This window comes from Osmia bicornis, chromosome 13 (assembly GCF_907164935.1).
Source record: "Osmia bicornis bicornis chromosome 13, iOsmBic2.1, whole genome shotgun sequence".
NCBI classification, from domain to species: domain Eukaryota; kingdom Metazoa; phylum Arthropoda; class Insecta; order Hymenoptera; family Megachilidae; genus Osmia; species Osmia bicornis.
Window position 1 is genome coordinate 4,671,320 of NC_060228.1, and position 21,978 is coordinate 4,693,297.

General features: G+C 40.3%; 1 protein-coding gene across 6 annotated transcripts in view; it reads right to left on the minus strand.

Annotated features, from left to right (window-relative positions):
• Positions 1–227: 227 nt before the first annotated feature.
• The window catches only part of LOC114877017 (calponin homology domain-containing protein DDB_G0272472), an 85,034-nt gene continuing 63,283 nt past the window's right edge, over positions 228–21,978 (minus strand). For 4 of the 6 annotated variants that reach the window (XM_029189083.2, XM_029189081.2, XM_029189084.2 and 1 more), the window contains 16 exons: positions 14,791–14,937; positions 14,057–14,245; positions 13,678–13,965; positions 12,119–13,498; positions 10,711–11,613; positions 6,447–6,737; positions 6,106–6,333; positions 5,281–5,642; positions 3,673–4,048; positions 3,319–3,375; positions 2,738–3,060; positions 2,116–2,356; positions 1,855–2,057; positions 1,610–1,779; positions 1,234–1,398; positions 228–1,072 (listed from right to left, as the gene is read on the minus strand). In XM_029189083.2, the coding sequence (XP_029044916.2) occupies positions 1,050–1,072; positions 1,234–1,398; positions 1,610–1,779; positions 1,855–2,057; positions 2,116–2,356; positions 2,738–3,060; positions 3,319–3,375; positions 3,673–4,048; positions 5,281–5,642; positions 6,106–6,333; positions 6,447–6,737; positions 10,711–11,613; positions 12,119–13,498; positions 13,678–13,965; positions 14,057–14,245; positions 14,791–14,838 (5,247 nt within the window). In that variant the 5' untranslated portion in view covers positions 14,839–14,937 and the 3' untranslated portion in view covers positions 228–1,049. The other 2 variants (XM_029189087.2, XM_029189086.2) reach the window with 2 other exon arrangements.

The window sequence follows — 21,978 nt, forward strand, 5'->3', positions numbered from 1 at the left end:
AAAGCCGCTAAATATATCTTGCCTCTGCATCAGCAGAGATGTCCTCTTTGGGAAGAGATTCATCTATTTATTCGTATCCTGTTTCCTGTGCTATGATCAACAGCTCAAACTACCGTGTAATTAATTCAAGTTCATTATGCACTTACCGTTATGCAATCAATTTAATCAATCATAGCGCCAGAGGGTGAAAAGAAGATTTCAGAGGATCGAAGAACGGGTCGAACCACTTCGCTATAATAAACATTTATTCTCGATAATATATAAAATTACATGTTGCAGTAACACGAGACACGTATCATACAATATTTCACAATAGCAAATTAGCATCACCAATGCGAACGATAGATACCCCTTTGGCCATTATCGTCCCATCGGTATCAGAAGAAAATAAAGAAAGAAAAAAAAAAAAAAACAGAAATTAATACTCGAAATCGCATCTCGTTATGCAGCTTCTATGTGTTAACGATCAATTAAAAGATCCGAACGATCTTTATAAAAGGAATCAATCAATTTAACTGAAATTAAAAATCATCTACTGATTGTAAGCACTGAAAAAAAATTAATAAAAATAGAGAGAAAATATAGAAGTGTAAAGGATAGAGGGTTTGTTGTGTTATTATAGCCTTCATATATCCGGGATCTTTCATAAATACCACGGGGTAACTATATTACAAAAATATACAGTGAATGATTGCCGATATCGAGGCTAAACGGCGGACAACAGCTGCCTTTGTGATTTCTTCTCTCAATTTCCTATCTTTACGCTAATTACATAAATACACGTTTATTTACACGTTCTAACGGTTAGTCGATTGAAAAGAAATCTTGTTACCAGTTCAAGATAAAATTTACGAGAAAGGTGAACTTCTCGTGTTCATTGATCTGGTTTGCTTTTTTTTTTTGTACAGAAATATAAAAAGAAAATCTGTTGGCGTCACTCTCGCGTGTTACGGCTAGCTAAATGGTCAACTATAACTTATAAAATATAGCCGGACGATGCTATATTCAAGTTAGTCAGTGTGCACCCATTAGCCTGGTTCCGTTTCGTTTCACACGCAACTGAACTTGACACCTGCAACAAAATGAACGAGACAAGCGTTAGATGTAACATTAATTAAGTTATTCGTGAAATCAACTCGTAGATGTTATGCTCAGTGCTCGTCTCGAAGACATAAGCGAAGATAAATAATTTGTTGGAAATTTTCTAGATGGGAATAAATTAAACGTGGATACCGTCGTCACTGGAGTAGCAGTTATGGCAGTGAAGCTTGTGATTCCGAACACGCACGTCTGTTCCCATTAGTCCGTCACCGAGCCGCACATGACACACGCAGCACTTGAAACATTCCATGTGATAGAACAGTCGCAGGCTTTCGATGATCATTGCAGCACCTCGACCTGACGATCCAAAATTAGTTAAATCATCGATTCTTTGAAACGCCTCATCGTAAATCATTTGCTATTTCAAGAAGCAAATATCTGATCAATTTTGAAGAAGATCCGCAGATACCAGTACATCTGAGAAACTCTAAATTACTTTAATGATTAAGAAATTATTTTTATCGTCATTCGAAGTTACTACTTCAATTTTATTTCACTCTCTTCGTACCTAATTCATCTCCACAATGCGAACACTTCTTTTTACCACTGACGCTCAACATTTTCTCCTGATTTTCATTGTTGATCGGTGGTGGTTGTTGAGATTTTTGTTGTTGGAGCACATGTTGCTGAGGTTGGTGCAACGTAGACAGATGTTCCTGGCTGGTACTGTGTTCCAATCTGAAGATAAAAATAAAAAGAAACGTGAATACGTAGTTCGAATTTAAATTACTTTCACCAAATTTGATTTAAGACCTTCTTCTGGGTGGTAGAGGCTTCTCTTGCGCTCTGTTTTGCACCCTTTGCGTGAGGGTTTGTATAATAGAATCAGGTAATGGTTTACTGTCCGTCCTCGTTGGAGCGGTAGCATAAGGAACCGACGTTCCTGTCACGTGCATCTGAGATTTCCGGCCTGGGGATCGCTGATTCTTTTCGCTAATTCTTCTCTGCTCCGCTTCCTGCGAATAATTTCATAACGTTAGCAAGGAACATAGAAAATATTTCTATAATATTTACTTGAATGAGCCAGTGCTGATAATTCAAATCGTGAGCACCCCTTGGCACGTCGCTCTTTCTTCGTTGCACCCACTGATCGCTCTGAACAATTCGTGGTCGAGGAACTGCACTAAGCGCCTGCAACGTCTGTCTGCTCATCTGTTGGCCTGCATGGCTCGAAAGTGTCGTGACCGATGCACTATGTCTCAAGGATGCATCCACTTGCTGAGGAATCGAATCCGCCGATGGAATTCTGCTGTTTCTATTCATTTTACAGAACCATCACATATTTGTGAGTAATAATTTTTTGTTCAAGCGTAATTCAGCGTAGAAGATTAAGAATGATCGAACTGCAGTTGAAGACTGACAGAACACGTCGTCCAGACCCAGAAAATGTTACATCAGACGCAACAAAGCGGAAAATTTCAGCAGGAAATTAAACGACACGATTAATGACATTGTATTCCACCTCTAATTTGCATTTCCTGCTAGCTACCGTCCCTATAAAACGCTGACATAACAATATCCTGATGCAATTCGGCAGAGTGCATAGGATTACGTCTTTCCGAGTGCAACTTGCATTCTAATGAAATCTAGCTTATTTTTATTAGAAATTTTGTGAAAGTAACAAATATAGAATTACCTAATAGTAACATCCCTTTGCCTTTGATCTACCAAACGCAACGGTTTAGCCGGAGGTATCGGAGGAGGTGGAGGTCTTCTTCTTTGCGCGTCTTGAAGCTGAAGATTCGGCATCGATGACCTATAATTCACCGGTGGCTGGCTTTTGAATGGTTGAATGTTGTTCGCCGAGCTATGTGCAACATCTTGCAATGATTTCCATTGTTCCTGTAATTGTTCTGCCAGTTTAAGCTGCTTTTGTTCGCGGTATGCTAGATTGTTTCGTTGACGTTTCAATTCTTCCTGTTCTAACTGAAGCAATTCCCTTTCCACTCTGAGTACTTCCTGCTCGAAGGAGATAAGAAAGGGTAAAAATGATGATTAATTAATTAATTAGAAATTTTGTTTCCTAAATATTATGTAGTTTTAATTTAAATTCTGAACGATGCTTTGAAGTATTGTCCATAAATTTTTATCAAATATTATTTACAGTGTGTTTTGAATTTTGTAATTTCTCATATTTTACACAATAATTTGATCCTTTTATAATTGCCTCGTTTCTGTTAGAAGCAAGCAGTGAAACAAAGTAGTGTTTGCCCTTACCCCAGAAGCAAATTCGTCTTCTTCGTCGTTCAAACCAGCACCACTCAATGTTGTGTTCTGCGAATAATTATCAACGATATTCCCGTTAGCGTTTGCAGTGCAATGTACTTAATTTACAGCATGCAGTTACCTCGAAACTAAAGTTAGGATACTTATATTTATAATTTCTTACAATTGTCATTATTCTCTTTTCTCATTTCTCTCTTCTCTTTATTTGAACAAATAAGTAACTCAAATTTCTTAAAATTCATGAATTTTCGAAAAGCTTACGCGGAATTTCACATTCCGCATAAATGTGTCCAAAGCAACCACAACCAAATGGAAAAAAATAGAAGAAATTATCATAATTTTTACCTCTTGCTCGCGAATTTGATTTTCCATAGCCCTGATGCGTTTCTCTTCGATTCTACGAGCATCAGCGATTCTCCTTTCTTCCTCAATTTCATTCTGAATCCTCAATTGTTCCGCCTGCACCCTGAGTTCCTCCTCTTTCTGCCTCATCTCTTCAGCGCGTTTCGCTTCAGCCTCGGCACGTGCCGCTTCTTGTTGTCTAGCGGTTTCCTCTTGTTGTTTGCGCAACGTTTCCTCCTGTTTGCGCATGTTGTCCTCGTTCTTTCGTAGAGTCTCTTCCTGTCGGCGAAGGGCCGTTTCCTGGGCGCGTTCCCGCTCCAGTTGCATCTTCTCCTCTTCGAGCTCGCGCAGCTTGTGCGCCAATTTCTCGCCCAAGTCACTGTTTCGTTAGGAATTTTTTGTTGTTGCGATTATTTCATTTGAGTGGTTTGTCACATTTATTTTTACCATATATTTATTTATTTATTTTGATACACCGTAGAATACTATTAGATTGTTGCATTTTGAAATGTAACTTCTTTATTTATGAGAGAAAATCATGAGAATGAATATGCAACGATCTAATATTATAATAAGAGAAAGAGGAATATAATATACAGCAAGAGAAATGTAGCGACAGGAAAGGATTACCAGATTAAGGTAAAAGTGTTTATTTTATTTATAACCGTTTGTACATCGATCCCGGTATACAAGTTTATTATAATTTTGTATTTACATACAAGATATCAGCTTAGAGATGGTATCAGATCAATCAATAGATTCGTGCATATTTTATTTATTATGGTATAAAGAAGAAATCTTTTTATAAGGAAGGATCTGAACGAATGTATGGATTGAACTAATAGATCTACTATTAGCTATCGTCGAAGGTGGCAATTCGAGCTTAGAAAAATAAAGAAAAATGTATTCCTTTAATGCAGGGATATATTACAATAAATTATATGTGTTAATAATAAATTATCAACTACCCTTGTGTGTTTCTTCTAAAGAATTATAAATAATTAATAACCCATATTATAGTATTTCTACTGTGACGATCAACGTGCTAACTTGGCATAAAGAGAATTCAAGCAACAATTAATAATTGATTGCAATTAAAAAAATAATAAAGAAGCTTTAAGATATCAGAATCGGCACCTTCGATTTCATTGGCATGCATTCGAATTAAACAATATTACAATAAGAATCTTCATCCACTTAGCAGAGCAAGTTAAAGAAACCTCAAGCATGTTTAACCCTTTCACTATTAAATTTAAGAATAGGAGGCATGCAATAAAAATTAAGAAGTAACAATTAGAAATAGAAAATACCTGCGATGATAGATAGTGGATGCCACCGTAAGATGACACGTTCTACACAGCAAAGTTCAAAAATGTTAACTTTGAAAAAAATTTAATAAACAAACATACGAAGGTGTTTTCCATCAAGGACAGCCATAGCGAAAGGGTTAAGGAAACATCTACATAAATAAAAACTAAAAAGCCGACGAAATTTATAGACGAAGAATTGACACTGAAACCTGAAGAAAATTCACATCCGTCGAAATAGAAGCATCATCGAGCCTTACAGTTAACCCTTTCCATTTAGGAAATTGCCTCGAAGAATTCCTACCTGTTCATCTCACGATTGTTCCCGTACCGCCACTGTTCCTCCTTCTCGAGCACCTCGATGATTTCCCTTTCTTTCTTCGTGATTTCGTCTTCCTCCGAGGAAGTGACACTGGCACCAAACGGTTCGCTACTTTGCCTGCTATGTTGGGACATATCAGGGCTGACCGGTTGTTTCGTCCAGTCTTCGGCATGGCCTAATTCAACCCCAGAATCTCTTTCGTGGCTGGAGTCTTGCTCGTAGTTGCTGTCTGTGTCGTAGGAACGACGATGAAGTTGCTCGATGCGTCTCTCTTCGGCAAGAATCGCTGCCATGTCTGGTGGCTTCGTCAGGGTAAGCTCGCGTTCCAATTCGTCATCGTTTACCTGGAAAATAAGAACGACGCTTTTGGAGGATACAGTGGGTGTAGAAAATATGTTAATCTGTTCTCTCGCACATTTAATAATATTTAGAATATTAAATGAAACTCGGTATCTTTTTTTATTTCACAATATCAGTCATCAAAAGACTCCATCATTCGTCAAGTGGGACAAATCTCCATAATTGCGTTCGTGCGTTACGTAAATCCATTCACGTGCTTCAATTAATACTATTAAACGATGTTACGCCAATGATATCATCTTTCGCAACGCTAAACGCGACTGTGCCACCAGCCATGGAACACATTAACTTCCGGAAACAAGTGAAAGCCACCGGAGGAGGTGGAAAATCGTGAGAAGAAACGAAAGTAACAATGAAAAAGTGTCGAGTTTTATGGCGAAGAAAAAAAAAGTAGAACGTTAAATAAATTCAGAAGGAGAAATTGCATTTGATAATTAACGATCATACCCCTTCGATTCCAAGAAAATCAGAGCGTCTGGTACGTAGTTCCTTCTTTATTCTACGGGTAGAATTCAATCTCTTCAAGGGTTCTATTGGAAGATTTTCTTCATCGCTGACATCTACTGGTGGTGGGGGTGGTTTCTCTTTCGGAGGTTCCACACTAGTCGGTGGTCCCAGAGGAAACGATAGTCCCGTGACTATTTCCTCATCACTAGACAAATTCAGTGGCAGAATCTGTTGAATTTCAAATTCCGTGTAATTAATATTTAATTGGACCACCCAAAAATAATTACGCTATCGATGTGCAAGTTTTCATTTTTGGAAAGAGGGTGATTAGGATCTCTTACCTGTTTCGAGATGGGCGATACCGGGCTGAGTAGATTCATCGTGTCCATCATCTGGATTTCCGGTTTGCCGAGGGTCAAGGTCGTCGGTCTTTCAGCAGCAGGGACGTTCGCCACCTCCTTCTCAGGTGCATCGTGTGCATCGATCGACTCTTCGATCGACTTTCGCGGTGGTTCAAAAGTCTCGATCATCGCAGTTTCCTTTCCCTCGTGCTCTTCGTGGACGACTGGTGAGCTCGTCTGGCAGATCGTCGATGCTTCCTCTTCGTCTGCTTTCTCGGTAACGATCGGTTCCTGAAGAGACGCACCTCGTTATTGCTTCTGCAGTAGTACGGAAGGAACTGGGCCCACGGCCTAGCACCGCCACGAATTTTGCAACGCCACATTCTATGCAAATCGACATCGCCGTGCTTCCACGACGCTGTGCTCGAATGGACAGGGTTTCTCAAACTTTACCGAGCTCGATCGCCTTTAAAATTTAACCCTTCGATGCACTCTTGGCGTTTGGCAACATACCTAAATTTTTTAAACGCGGGCGTAACTTCGGTTAATTATCCTTCTTTGGTATAATAATACTTGGTTCATTTCGAAATTTGCAAAATTATGAATGACAGCCAAGAAGCTTTCGTGTTAAACGAGGTAAGTGTTTATCGAAGCTTGAGAAACACTGGATTTCGAGCAAGAGCTTGAGATGCAACTGCAGTTTTGGATGCAACATTATTTTGCATTCATTTGAGGTGCGTAATAAAATGCATCAGGAATTCATGCTCGACTATCATAAGTATTTTTTTAAAAGTGCAGAAATAAATACACGAATAAAATTGTGTTAATTTACAAAAATTCAGAGGTGCAAATAATTAGTTAAAAGAAAGAAGATACCACTGATCTAATCATAAATCGTGCGTCTGATTAAAAACACTTTGTATCACTGAATTAATTCATGCACCACAAGACAGTAATTCTTATTCACTATGTAGCTCACTATTTCGTAAGTTTTCGAACAAATATGATGTCACGTGCTATTACAATCAGCTGACAAAGTGCGAACAAACAATGATAACACCCTTCTTCGGCAATGTGATAAAACGTTTATCTAAATCCAATAGGTAAAGAAGGCGACTGAATTTTCACCGACTGCTCCAGATTAGATATGTTATTTGAAATATCACACAATGATTTCAATAATCATCGAATTCTCACGTTTGAAACGTGAAAGTTATCCTGATATCAAGTTTCTTGCGAAGTTTCGTTTTAATTAAGCACGTGAGAACGGAAAACAATCCTCAAACTTTCGACCAACTCCTTTTGTACAATTCAGAATTTTTCCAAGGAGATGATCAATCTTCTCAAGTGAGAAATTCTATGAAAAATCTAGTCTTCTGTAAAATTTCCTTCATAACTTTCAGTAATTTCTTGAGAATTATATTTTTCCAGAAAATACGCGATAAAATTTTGTCGACAAATAAAAACATTCATTTCAATCAGGATGTAAATATTTTTAAAAATAACTTTACGAGGTTTCTCTGAAAATTTTAATGATAAATGGAAAGTGTGTTTCGATATCGGTGCAATAAATCATCTTACCGAGAACAGTCATGATAAGATCCGAAAACAAACACGATCGTAAACCGCAAAAGCCTATGATCGATTATGTTAATTTCATTGGTCTTCACTTGCGAAACAAGAGAAATAAGAAGAAGATTATATGTGTCGACCTAAAAACGATTATAATTGATTTTTGTAATTATCCAAAGGTTATTCAGATTAAAAATCGTGTTTGGTTCATTCTGATAGAAGTTTTATCAATGAAGAATATGAATTTAAAATTTATTTTCATCTAGAACGTAATGGCAAATTATACAGTGATATGATTTTTGGCGATTCATTCAGAATAATTTCATTGAATAAAACACTGAAAACGATTGAAGATAAACAGACAATTACATTCCATGAAAATTAAAAAACTTAGAAGAAGAAACAATATGTACCTACATTATTTTAAAAAATTGTAAAAACGAAAGAAAAATGTGAGTGGACACGAAGATCACCACTAAACTAGGGAGGTGATAAAAAGCTGGAGCCATGCATCAATTGATCAGGGATAAGCAATTATTATAAATCAGCGACAAGCGGATAACTATTATAAATCAACGAATCAATCGTGGGGGAAAAACAACAAAGTTTTCGAAAGCTTCCTCTTACCTCTTCACAGTAGCAGAATTTTCAGATTTAGGATGATTGTTGACGAAGAATGAACTAGTAAAAATTCAAAAGCCACGTCTCGACGATGGCACGATCTCGACGTAGGACGAGAAACGATAAGTTATTCCCCGGAAATATCTCAGAAATGAAAATTTAAGTGATCATCATGGCAATCAACGTGTTAACGAGCTTTCTAGTTAATCACTAGGAAATTATGTGGATATCAAGCCAATCAGGGACACTCGATTGACAACAGAAAAATTCTGGATGATCACAGGATTGATTCTTACCTCTATGAAAGCACCGATCACTATGTCAAATTGATCGAGCACTGCAAACGAGAGCACTCGTGACAGTCGACCGATTAATCGTAACAATTCAGGACACTTTTATCGCGACTTCTTTCGTAATAATTAAATGTACGGCCTCCGATCTGCTCGGGTCACGAGGACGACACTTCGGACGTCGGATTACAAATGCACGTCGGAGTTCGACTGGTTTGTTTAATGATAACGATTCCGTGAAAGCGATAACACGATTTTTGATGACGCTTACGAAACGATCGTTGAAATTTCATTTTTCGCTAGAATCCGCGATCGTAACGGATAAAGTAAACAGAAGAAAACCGATGAAAATTTATTGTTTCCCCTTTATTTGCCATTCAGCAGAATTTCCAGCTTTCGTTTCGAACAATTCGAAGTGGCACAGACAATAAGGATGATCGATAAGTTAAGGGTTTTAATTCGTTTCGATATTCGGCAGTGTATTTCGTGTGGGTGAAAGGCGTTTGATAAGATTCGACGAGGTGAAATCGGGATTTTCGGAAGCAATAGCGAGCCTACTTTTCAATTTTTCAATTTTCCCATTCGTTTGTGTTTCAAAAAATCCCATTTTCCAGGAAAATTTCGATGCTAGTCCACCATGGAAACACGAGGGGGTTTATTTTATAATTTATACGTTCCTCTCGAATACTACAATCGATCGTTACCAGTCGTATTAAAATCGATAATGAATCTATCAAAAATTTAAATTTTAGAAAATGGTAGTATAATCTTTCCTAAAAGTCAGCTTAAGAGTATCTATAGAAATAAGCAATTTTAGATTTAAAAGATCGAATATTATTATTAAACATCGATCGATTGATATAGGCATATTTAGGTCAAAAATATGTTCCCTGATAGATTAGGCCACTATTTCATATAAGTCACCGTAATATTAATTACAAGTCATTGTTCAACAAACTGCAATTATTCGTTCATCAAACCTGCAATATTCAATAGAATTTTCTTATCAATTTTTCTTGCAAATTTTTCACCAGCTCCTGTAAATTTTGGAAAAATTTAATTAAGAGATCCTTATTGAAAATTATAAATCGAAACACCCGTTGAACAATGCTTTCAATCTTCTTACTCGAACTGTTACATCGTTTACCTCCGGCTAGTACGTGTTTCCGGTTACCTGATCTAATTCTACTCAATACTGGGGTAAAGGAGGAGGGGTTTGGGAGATGAGGTTATTATATACGTTTTGCTCCTGCGTCGTCTATTTACATCGTTAGCTATGGTCTCACGCCTTCGTTTCCAGCCGAGATTCGTGCGTAATAACGGATAATAAATACGTGTGGAAGCGATAGGCGAGGACGGGTTACGTTTAACCGGTAGTCCTAAGTGGCAGGATTTAGTTTCCTCGTTTCGACCGATTCGAGACGCGGAAATGATCTTCCGGGATTATCTTGGATCGCGTTTGCCAGGCGGTCTCTTTCAGCCTGGAACGAAGACGATCGGCGTGGATCGCGTACCACCGCTAACGGAATCGTTCATGAGAAAACTATCTCTTGGGACATCGTTGAAAACCGTTCCAGATGATTTCGTATCCCGCCACTTGGACGACCCACTCCGACTCTTATGTACAAGATCTAATCGGAAGTTAGACGAATAGCTAGGTCTAACTAGGTTGCCCTGAGAGACAACGGCGCTACTCAACGATAGCCATGTTTAACGACGAACGGATATCCATGTTAGGACTTTCTCAAAGGGCTGCTAGATGATTGCTGATCGATCCTAACCTCGGTCGTTGAGCTCTGCTTCTCACCGACGCGATCCACCGTGATGAATGGCGTCACTGGAGGGCTAGTGGGTGTCTTGCCACGTGGTACCACCACCTTCTCGCAAATCTCCACCACCGTTCGCCGTCTCTCCGCAGCTAGTGTCTCTTCGCCCACCGTCACCTGGTGTTTGGGACTGGGAACGTGTTTCGAGGACTGTTCCGAAGTGGACGAGGGAGAAACAGGTACGGGAATTTCTGAGGCTTTCGGGAACTGAGGAGATGGCGACGATTGATTAGTTGGACTCTTAATGCTTCTTACCTTTATGGATGGTGTTTTGGGAGAGGATGGTGAGATGGGTGGGCTTAGGGAAGACGTGGAACTCGTCGGGGATGATTTAGCGCCTATTGTCTTTCGAGGAAGCGGGGTAGGAATCTTGGAGAGCGCGCGTGGAGAGGTGACTGGGGTGGTTTTTGGAAGTTCTTTGGATGAGGTAGCGTTTAGGTCTAGTTGAAGGTTCGTCGGGACGATCGCCGTCCTGACAGGCGACAGAGGACAACTGTCTACTATGGCTGAGTCGGGTGATGGCGAAGAGGTCGTAGTTTTGGATGAGTCCTCTTTCGAGGGACTCTGATTCGTTTCATCGTTGCTACGTTTTGAATCTTGCTCTTCTGAGCAAAACTTAGCAGACTCTTTAGCAGACTGAGAGTCTGCTTTGCTTTCGATTTGATCTTTGAAGATGGGTAACTTTGGTTTGGGAAGAGTTTCGGGAGGTGTTCTTCGCGGAGGTACTTTGGGACTTTGATAAACGATCGGGCGACTCGATGCAGGACAGGGACGAAGTGTACTAGAGTTAGTAACCTCTGTGTGTGCCTGCGATTGTGATTTGTTAGTCGACAGTTCCCCAGAAGTGTCAGCAGTACCCTAGAGAAGCAAAGAGTTATTCGGTACTACCTGGCCATCCCGTAGCCAAACATGATTAGGTTATTTAAGTGCCAATTGTTAAATATTGCGATCCAGGTGCAGTCGTGAAGTAACTAGGTTCAATAGATTTTTATCCAAACTCCAGATTATAGCCAAATGAATTTGTTAAATAGATAGAAGAAGCGACAGAAAAGTATATGGGAGAGATGACTAAATCAGCTGACAATTGTGAGATAGAATTAGAAATGAAGAGAAAAGAATTTTGTTTCAACATTTTCAAAATGCATCAAGCAGACGTTACTTGACGACCGACCTTGCAAATGAAACTGTCCCGAACACATAATAATCTGATCATTCAAAAAAAATACTTTCAACGAATTTAAAGCAATTCAATTTTGTATCCCATTCCAAAGATTCTCCTCTAAAATACGTCACATAAACAGTTACGAGTATACTCTTACCCGATAAAAAAAACCTAGCATGCAGTATCATCATTACATGTTACCTTCTTTGTTACTACTGCTTCCGGCTGGCTGGCAGAAGTCGAAATGTCGTTCACGGATCCCGCGGTGCACTGTTCAGAGACAGTATCGTCAACTGTCTCGACGTCACGAGGTTCTTCCGGTGTCTCTTGGATCACTTCCTGTTGTCTCTCAATGATCGTGCTGGTATGCACGATATCCTCGTCCACCGGTTCGTCAGCTTGGCTAACAGAGCAGCTCACGTCTGCTGTATGAATCCCTGAATCCTCTCGATCGGTATCGTTCAGCAATTCAGCTGACGACGAGGATGCCGGGTAACGTCTGCCATAATCGAGTTCCTCCAGGCTTTGTACACGCTCGAAGGTGTCGGGACCACTGGAGGCATCAGCGTCCAGAGAGTCCAGGCTTCTGTGGAAGGCTGCCCTGGGCACTCGGTACTCCGAATCGGGTGACGAGCTTCTTTCGCTGGGAGTCGAAGTGTCGATTCTATTTTCCTGGTCCCGGAAGCACAGCGAGTGCTTGACTGCAGAGGATCTCTTCTCGGCTTCCTTGCTCCTAGCAGCGTCCAGGGCGTTCAAGCGATCCTTGATCGTCCTGGCTGACAGCTCGCCATTGTGTCTGGACTCGTGAGCAGTACCCGGTGCGGATGACTCGTCGCTGCTGCTATACTTTTCTAGAGTGGACAATCTCTCTCTGAGAGGTCTGACTGTCTCCAGTTCCTCGGTGCTCAGCTTACGATGCGCCGAGTTTTTATTTTCCCTCTCGGAGGCCTGCTTCTCCAGGTGTGATAATCTCTCACGGATGGAGCTCATGTCACCGGACAGTCTGCTCAACGCCTTTCCAGTTTTGTCATTGCTCTCTGTGTCGTGCTTCTGCTTCTCCAAGTTAGACAGCCTTTCCTTGATCGATTTCGTGTTGGTGAAATCGCCGGAGAGCCTGTTGTTCGCTTTACTCTCGCTGTTCTTCTGCGATGCTTTCTCGAAGATCTCTCGCCTCTTCAGGATGTCCACCTTCACTACCGGCACAGCGGACTTCGCGTCGTCGTTTAGGCTCGTCTTAGAGCCGTTCGTCGATGACTTCGAGCTTTCCAATTTAGCATCCAAACTGGCTAAGGATCGCCTCGGTATGTTTTGCGATACTCGAGACACGTAACCACGGATCGCACCTTCGTACGTGTACTCTTCCGGTTCCGGAGAGCTGGTCGTCGCTGTGGTCGCCGAATCGTACTCTTGGTTGTTATGATTATGGTTGCTGTGGAAGCCGTTCCCGAACGGTTTCTTCGTCGTCGTAGTCGTTGCTGTCGTGGTCGTCGATGATGTCGTGATGTCGCTGTCGATCACGCTCTCGCTCGCCACGTTGTCCACGTCTGAGTGATTCTTCTCGATTTCGCTGTCTCTGTCGCTCTGGAACATCCAAAGATCATTTTAACAAAATGATAAAAGATTACATTAATTTTCAAAGAAATACGCGCAGCCTCCACGATTCACTAATGCAGCGGTGGTGGAGATTTATATAAAAGAGAATAATGATCCGGTTCTTGATTTTTCCATGAAAGTAATACGAAGAGAGATGTTAATCTTACCAAGACACTGTGTGTGTCATCATGTGTGTCGCCGCTAACCGAGCTCTTTCCGCTGCTGGTTCCTATACCAAGGTCGCTCAGGTCGTTGGCATCTTCTTCGTGGTACATGGCCAAGCTGATGCTCAGTTTGCGACCCCTATTGCCCCTCTCTTCCATCATTTCTGAGAAAGTCTTGCTTCGACGACGCTGCCGATCATGTTCCTCCAGCTCGAGTTTCTTCACCTCGACCACCCGCTCGATTATGTGCTCTTGACGCTTCCTTCGACTGCTCTTCCAGTTGTCCAAATTCTATAAACATCATCGAAAATGATGATCGTCGGATTATTGAAGGAATTTTTTCATTTGGTACATTTTATAAAGATACTAATCGTGATCTTACCGATTGCCAATCTTCAGGATCATCCCGAATCTCCTGTTTGATCTTCTTCACTTCCTGAACCTTCTGCAACTGCTCTTGAGCGGTACGATACAACGAGCATGGTCCAACTTTGACGAATTGAAGGGGATTGGTCGCTTGTTTAGGAGGCGTTTTCAGGGTGGTCTTTAATTTTGGCGGCTCGTGTGTCATCTAAAACAGAATAATATCGTTCCTATTTACAAAAGCAACGTTTCAACTTTTGAGAACGGTGTTTTAAAATGACTCATCGACCAGCAAAATGAAAAGAGAATTAAAAAAGTCTAGAGTTATAATATTTTTAGATGCTAATGAATTCCAACAACGAGTTTCCTTTTCCTCATAGAAACTAATTATTAAATATAAAAAACGGCGACGATGAATGTATATCACAAGAAATACTAATCGGCTTCTCATTTAACGTTAATAACTGTTTAAATCGGTTACGGCATCGTCGGTTAACCGGAAGCGGAATCACGCTTCTACGCCGTTAAGGCTTTTCAAAAGAGACCATCGTCGCGAATCGCTGCGCGGCAGTTAGAGTCGATTATCAATCGAGTTCACGGAAAATCTTGTTCCTTTGTCCTTTTAACCCTTTCATGCGCTACCAATTTGACAGAAAACTATGCTGACGATATCATTTTAATTACAAGCAATTCGAAGATTCGATAATAATTTCAATATTTTTATTTTTAATTGGAGAAGTGATAGATACTCACCATCCTCTCGTTTCGCCGCTCTGTGGCGGCGGATTGCGAGGCAGGCATCCTTCGTTCCTTCCTCCTTTTCTCTCTTTTTCAGGGGAGCACCTCCTCTTCAGTGTAGCACGACTCCTCGCACGGTCGGGCCCATCCTACGCCTCGTCCCTGGAATCGATCAACAGGAAGTCTCATTAAACGATCATCTAACGGAAAGGGGACGCCTCGATAGTATTTCTGTCAATATTGCAGCAAAATCTGATAAGATATCACTATGGATATAGTATAATAATTGTAAATTGTTATGGCGGACATTGTTTTCAAGTTTCTTTTCAAAATCATTCCCTCTATATAGAAGAATTTTGGAAGTATAGAATTTTATTCAGGTTCTAGACTACACAACTGAAAGGATCTCCATGGAAAGAAGAGAATAAATTTCTTGAAAGGGGATGCGACAAAAGGAGCAATTAGACTTGAAAGAGCCTAGCAATTTTTGGCCGGCAACAAAACCCGAAAGAGGGAAACAATAGAAATTGAAAGAAGACACTGAACAATAGACAAAAGATTTCGCTTGAAAACGTTCCATCCATTGAATTACAGCGTAAAAATAGATAACGAAGAATTCTCACAGAGAGATCTAAATATATCATGAAAATTGACGATGAATTGTTTGTCTACGAGTTTCTAATTAAAATTTCGTAATCGTTACGATAAGAAAATTTCCACGATAGATCATTCTTTTTATGACCCTCAGGCTTCCTCAGCTTCTCTCGCACATATCGTTCGACGAGCAAATATTATTACAGAGCCGCTATGTTTGCGCGATGCATCCGTTGCGAACGTTCTATTTCCACCAGCAACCTCAGCTTTCGCGATCAGCTGAAAGCATTTCAAGGCTGTTGATTTTTGAACCGGGGGGGAAAAGAAAGAGCATCGAAGCTCTGAGCACGCGTAAAGTGCATAAGAAGAACAAAAAAGCGGGCGAAAGAGAAAAATTGCCTGTCTCGTTGTACATCTTGGTCTCATTCGATGAATTAGCAAATGGAAATTTTTCACGGTGCAAGTAAAATGAAATGAAATGAAAATTTCAGAATTAACGATACAAGCTCATATTTCGTTTAAAGTTTACTCTAATTTACGGTACCGAGGCAGGTGCAAAACAGCCGGTTACGCAGATCGCGTCACTTTTACGGACCCTAGATAGATATACAGTTGCATTGACCCGACGTCGGTCTCCGTACGATCGTCGGTTACACGCGAAAATGTCGCAAGAACGATGACAGTTAGACGGGGACGACGGGGATCGGTTTTCCGTGACTCGTTTACGAGCACGTTGACTGTATGTACCTGACATTCCGGCCGTGTGCTCGCGGAAGAACGTGTTCTCGGACGAGTCACTCGTCTGGAATCTCTTGGAGGCAAGTAAAACCGGCCTTGGACCTCCTTGAGGCCTTCCCTCGTGTCAATATGCTACGCCTGCAACCCTCTCCCTTCTTTGACATGCAGATCAGTACTGCCAGAGGAAGCGAACGTGCCTGGCTTTCACGAACTGCCAGTTCCACTCGCGATACGACCCGACGTTTCAATGCTCGCTGATAGTGACGGGATTCAGCCAATGGTATACTTGTTAACCCTTTCAGTGCTACGTATCAGCACCTCAAGGTATTCTAGAAATTCGTCCTTATTCTTTCACAGACATCCAATTAATTTTATTTATCATACTGAATAAGCAGTCGCAATATTTTGATTCTGATTAATATTTTATCATAATACAAAACTTTGAGCTAATTCCAGAAGGAGGAACAAGGAGGGATAAGAGGACAGGATTTAAAGGATTCAGGGTCGGTAAACATAGTTTCAGAGGATTCGTTGGAAGGCAACGAGGTGTTAATGCCGTTTTCAGCAACTCCACTGGCGGACTAAGAAGATTACGCAGATTTGCGTTCACCGTTTCGAAATTAATGGCATCCATGCGATATCACACGGACGGATAGAAGAAGCACAGCTTTGAGAAGATGAAAGGGTAGAGGAGAAGAATCTTAACTCACGCCTAAACATGAAAGCCACCGAGTCGACTTAGCGCGAGTTATATCGTTTCGCGTGTATTTTGCATCGGGTCGCTTTAAATCGCGGTTCAACGCACGCGATACCACCTTGAATTACGATCTATTCTGGCACCGTGTTCGAGAAAAATCGCCGATTTTTCAGGCAGAAGATCAGATTTGGTATTCTCTGTATTCGTTTCCAAAAAACAAAATAAAGACGATTTTAACACTACCTTTTCTTCATTTCATTTTCCCTAATAACAATAATGATAATTCGTGAAATTTCGTGAAAATAACAGTATTATTGTAAGATAAGTTAACCCCAGGTGGGTCTTTTAACGGTAGTCGAGCTATCGTTCCACCGTCTTTCGATCTCGAGCGTTCGGTATCGTTCCGCGTTCCTAATCGCAAGAATCTCGATACCCGGCTATTCATTTAATTCCTGTGGGAATCTTTTTGCATGACGAATTCATCACACTGCCCCTGGGAGATTAAACGGCATGATAAACGATTATAAAACGTGCCGCGGATATCTCGTTCGAATTCGCGGCATTGAATTGGAGGTGATTGAAACATTATTACATCCTCGGGACAGGAAATTGAAAATTCAGGAAACTTCACTGTGAAACGGCGTAGAAAATAGGAAACTGTAAATGGAACGAGCGAAGCGTTTCAACGTGAAACCTTACCGAACGTAATGATACTTTTTTCTTGGGTATAAAAAAAAAAGAACGATTTAGAAGATTGTGATGTTTTCGAGGAAGATACACGATTTTAAATTGTTTATTAGTCGATGGTTTCGTAATTACGTTCAGAATGATGAATATACTGTCCGGAGAGGGTAGCAAAAAATATAAATTATATTACTATTATTATTAAGCTTCTGTTGATTGATTGGAAAAAATAATTTACAGACAATAAACTGAATATTTATGGACGCTTCCACCGGCGATCGTACGTGCTTTATAGCGAGATCGATCACGATTGAAAGGGATTTGTGATCGTTACCAAAGGCGATACGAACGGAACAAACACTCTCTCAAGTTGCAATTAAGGTACATCGTACGAACGACGTACAGAGATGGCGGCGAGGGTGTAATAAAAACGCAGGAATGAAGATAAAGGAATTTCTGGCGATTGGGTCGTGACCCTTTGAGCCCCACGATGAACCCTCGATATACGGGCCGACACTGCCATATTGCACACGTACTGTGCATTAAGATACGCCGTGAATCTAAGAGGAACAAAGGTGAAGGAGAAGGTAGAAACTCCAGAAGGATTCGTAGATATAGTGTAAAAACAGAGGATTTGTAACGTCAAGAATTTCTATGCAATAAAGGTACATCCAAAAGATTTTGTATTTGAATTCAAAAAAGAGCGAAACTTTAATGGGAATAATTACAAACATCAGTTCAAATGATCCTATCTAAAGCTGGAAACTCTGGAAAAATTGAAAGGGGGTTCACAGACGGTCGAATACGAGGTCGCAGACACGAGACGAACAAGTTCTGAAAATATCGAGGCAATTGCAGCTGGGGGGACGAAAAAGCATGCGAGTCGCACGATAAATTCGCTAATTCCCCACAACAGCCTCGTATTTCCAAGGTCTTACGATCATGTTCTAACCATGTTGCTTCTTCACCCTTTTTCTTTGGACTTGCTGCCTCCCACGTTTTTATTTCGCGACACCCTAACCTCGTTCCCCTAATATTGAAACGTCTTTTTGTCCTTCAATGCTGTAAACTGTATTTTATAACAGTTATGTCGTCTGGAAAATAGTAGGCTAATTTGTACCCTGGGTAAGTTCAAGAGATATTTGAAGAATGAGGATCATTAGGGTAATTAGGTAGAGATCAAGGTGGTTTCAGTCTTTTTATATAATTTTAATAAAATCATAGAATTGAATATTTTGTTAATAATTCGAGATACTGGACTAGGATGTAGCTCGACTATCTAACACGATCTATGTTAAGAGTAAGCCAGCGACCGTGTTCCCCTTTCCTTCGTTTTTCTTATTTTAACCCTTTTTTCCACGAGACAGGCGTGCAAACACGCCCCTCGCGAAGAAGTGCCGTAACATTTTATGGTACATAAAACGGTGACTTTATGCCGGCACGATTCATGGTCTCAAGTGGATCTTTTATTAATCTACGTCACGGTGTTTTACGGTCATCGAGCGCTGACCTAGAGCTCGTTGAATTTCAGTTCAAACGGCAGCCAACCAGTTAAGTCATTTCGAATATCACGAAAATTAATTTCCATTTGATAATCCACTTCGTAACCCCTGCACCGTACCAATTTTATTACCACTTGTGTTACCTTTATTACCCCTTTAACCACCCTCTTCAATTTTATTGCACAGCCATTACGGTCTGGATTTAACATAGCAATAAAATTATGTATCTTCTTTGAGAGCTTGTTAAATCGTGGTCGTAAGAATTGTATAAATAATCTGCATATGTATTCGAATAAATGAATTTTCTTTGCATATATTCATTATTATGTATGTATTTCGATATCAGACTTAAGTTGATTTCTTGGGGAGTTTGATAGTTATTTTTGGTACTTAATTAGATTAATTAAACCTTAAATTTGATTAAAACAATACCGTCTAGGGGAAGATTAAACAGACAGTAACTACGGTATGAATTGACACGAATAAATAATAAGTGCAATCAGTCCATTCGGTGATTACAACCTTGTAATCCAGTTAGCACGTGGCGAAAGTGGATAGTTACTCTTGATACGGCCTCGAGACCTGGAATATCGCGCAAGTATTAATAGTTATGACGTCGATTTGTAGTATAGGGTATATTACTTTTCCACTGTATTGCATTCGTTGCGTGTGCATACCGAGTATGAATTATATCGGCCGCAAGCACCAGGAGGCAATTCGCATCTCTACTGATTTTTCTGTTACCAATTGATGTTACCAGAGGCACGGACTTCGGAAATTATTAACATCTACAGACGGCTTAAATTATGGGAAACTCCAATTTTCCATGTTTCAAAATCTAACAGAATTTCTAAAAAAATTGCAACGCGATTCTATCATACAAAAATTGTATTCTTTTTAAAATTGTTAGCTCAGCAATAAATTAACGATGCTTCGGTGTTCGAGTTCTCCGGATACCGCCCTAATGAAAAGATATAAGCGCAATAAATTGTAGCATGCGTGGCCGACACACTTCAATTCTCTTCTCTTTATGCGCCACGATTCTATTTCGCTACGACTTAAGAGGATCGCACGCGATCGAGAAAAAGCCACGAAATCGGTTGCGTTTTATACTTGGTTTTAGAGTTTGCAACGAGCTGCGTGCGTGAACGCACGCGTGTTCGCTTCGTGAAATACGCTCGCCTCCTGTACGCTCGAACGGAGAAAATTTCCTTCGCGAACGGCACGAAACTAATGGTTCGCTAAATTAATGAAACGATTCGTCTGGACTTATACTCTCGCGAAACGATCGCTAGGCGTACTGCGAGCTACGAATCCAGTTCTACCAGCCCGGGGAATAGTATCGCATCAATTTAACTGGTCCAGTAGATTTACGCTGATTAAATTCCTGATACGATGGAGATTTTTATGCCAACCATTAATGGGGAAAATTTCATTTCGTTAATAACATAATATCGTGTGAATGCGATTCAGAGAGGGATGAGTTTTAATCTCTTCGAAGAAGAACATCTGTTTTCATAAAATAACAAATGTATGCAATACTTAATTTATTCAAAACCTTACTAAAATCATTCTATAAAAATATTAATAAAAGTATGCAAAATAAATATTGTAGAATTCCATCCAAATGTAAGGTAGCAATTGTGCTGACCATCCGTCTGACTATATACTGACTTATACTACTTTCAATTTCGACGCGTTCAAACCCCTATTTTCCACTTCATTTTTAAACGAATATCAACTTTTTTTTATCTATTTTTTTATATTAATCTTTCTGTATTGATCTATAAAATTGATCGTAGAAATGGTAAAATAATAATTCCAGGAATCCATCTGTCCTAATCCATAATTAATCGCGCGAAACTTGAAGGAAAAATTGATTCAATTATAGAAGGGTTAAACGATACCCAAATGGGGAGAAAAATAATTCGTACGAAGGAAATCGTATTCAATACCCTTCGCAGTCTTCGTGCTTAATGTACAGTGTACACATGTGTGGAGGATCATGCGTGTATGCGTTTGCCCGAGGAGCGGTGGCTAGGTCACGGTCAGGGCGATGCCCTCTTCCCTCGGAAGAGAGGAGAGACTTTACGTCGGATCTCCTCCTCTTCCTCCTCTTCATCCTCCTCTCTTGCTTGTTCACGCTGAAAGTCTCCTCTCGGATGATCCACGCATCCGTTCGAGCATATCTTTCGCCGTGCCGTTCGGACTCTATCTACTTCGGTTATGTCCGACCTTTTTTGCATTCGACTATTTATTCCTTGCAATTCGCGCGGCTTTCATTAAGAATTAATTTGATATTAAATAAAAATTACAGAGATTATTCGCAGAGTATTTAAAGTTTAATGTCTTCATCAAATAATAAACAGATTATTCCTTAACGCTTTGATAGCGCAGACGTTATAGGATGTTTGAAATGTTACCTTCGTCTTCGGATACTAATTAAGAGGAAACGAATACCACGTACCACACACTGTAATAATTTATTATCCCGTTCTGGTTCACCAGTGGGTGTATACGTGATCATCTTGTCGAGAAGCAGGATGAAAATCATCGATAAGAGTCGTCACACCCTCGCGGAAAGATCATCGCGGAAGTCTTTCTCGGGTCGAGTGATCGACTTTATTCTACACCGCCCACGTGCACTCGTAAATATAATTTCTCGCTAATCATGCACGCCATGGAACGCCGACTATTAACCACCCAGAGAGCTACGCCGAGTTGCATCTAAACGGTTCCACTGCATCAAGGGTTCGTTTCGTCGAATAATACGAGACGAGTCTCCTTCGTATACAGGGTGGATTAAATAAAATATTTAATACTAAAGAAAATTTAATTTCCATCAAATTATTAGAGCCACGGTTAAAAATAAAAATGTCTAATTGACTGTTGTTAATTTAAATAGTACCTTCTACCGTACCAATGATCTATTTAAAGCAGCACGATTCAGTGGTATAGAGAGCACGGTTGCTCTATTCGAAGCTAGCA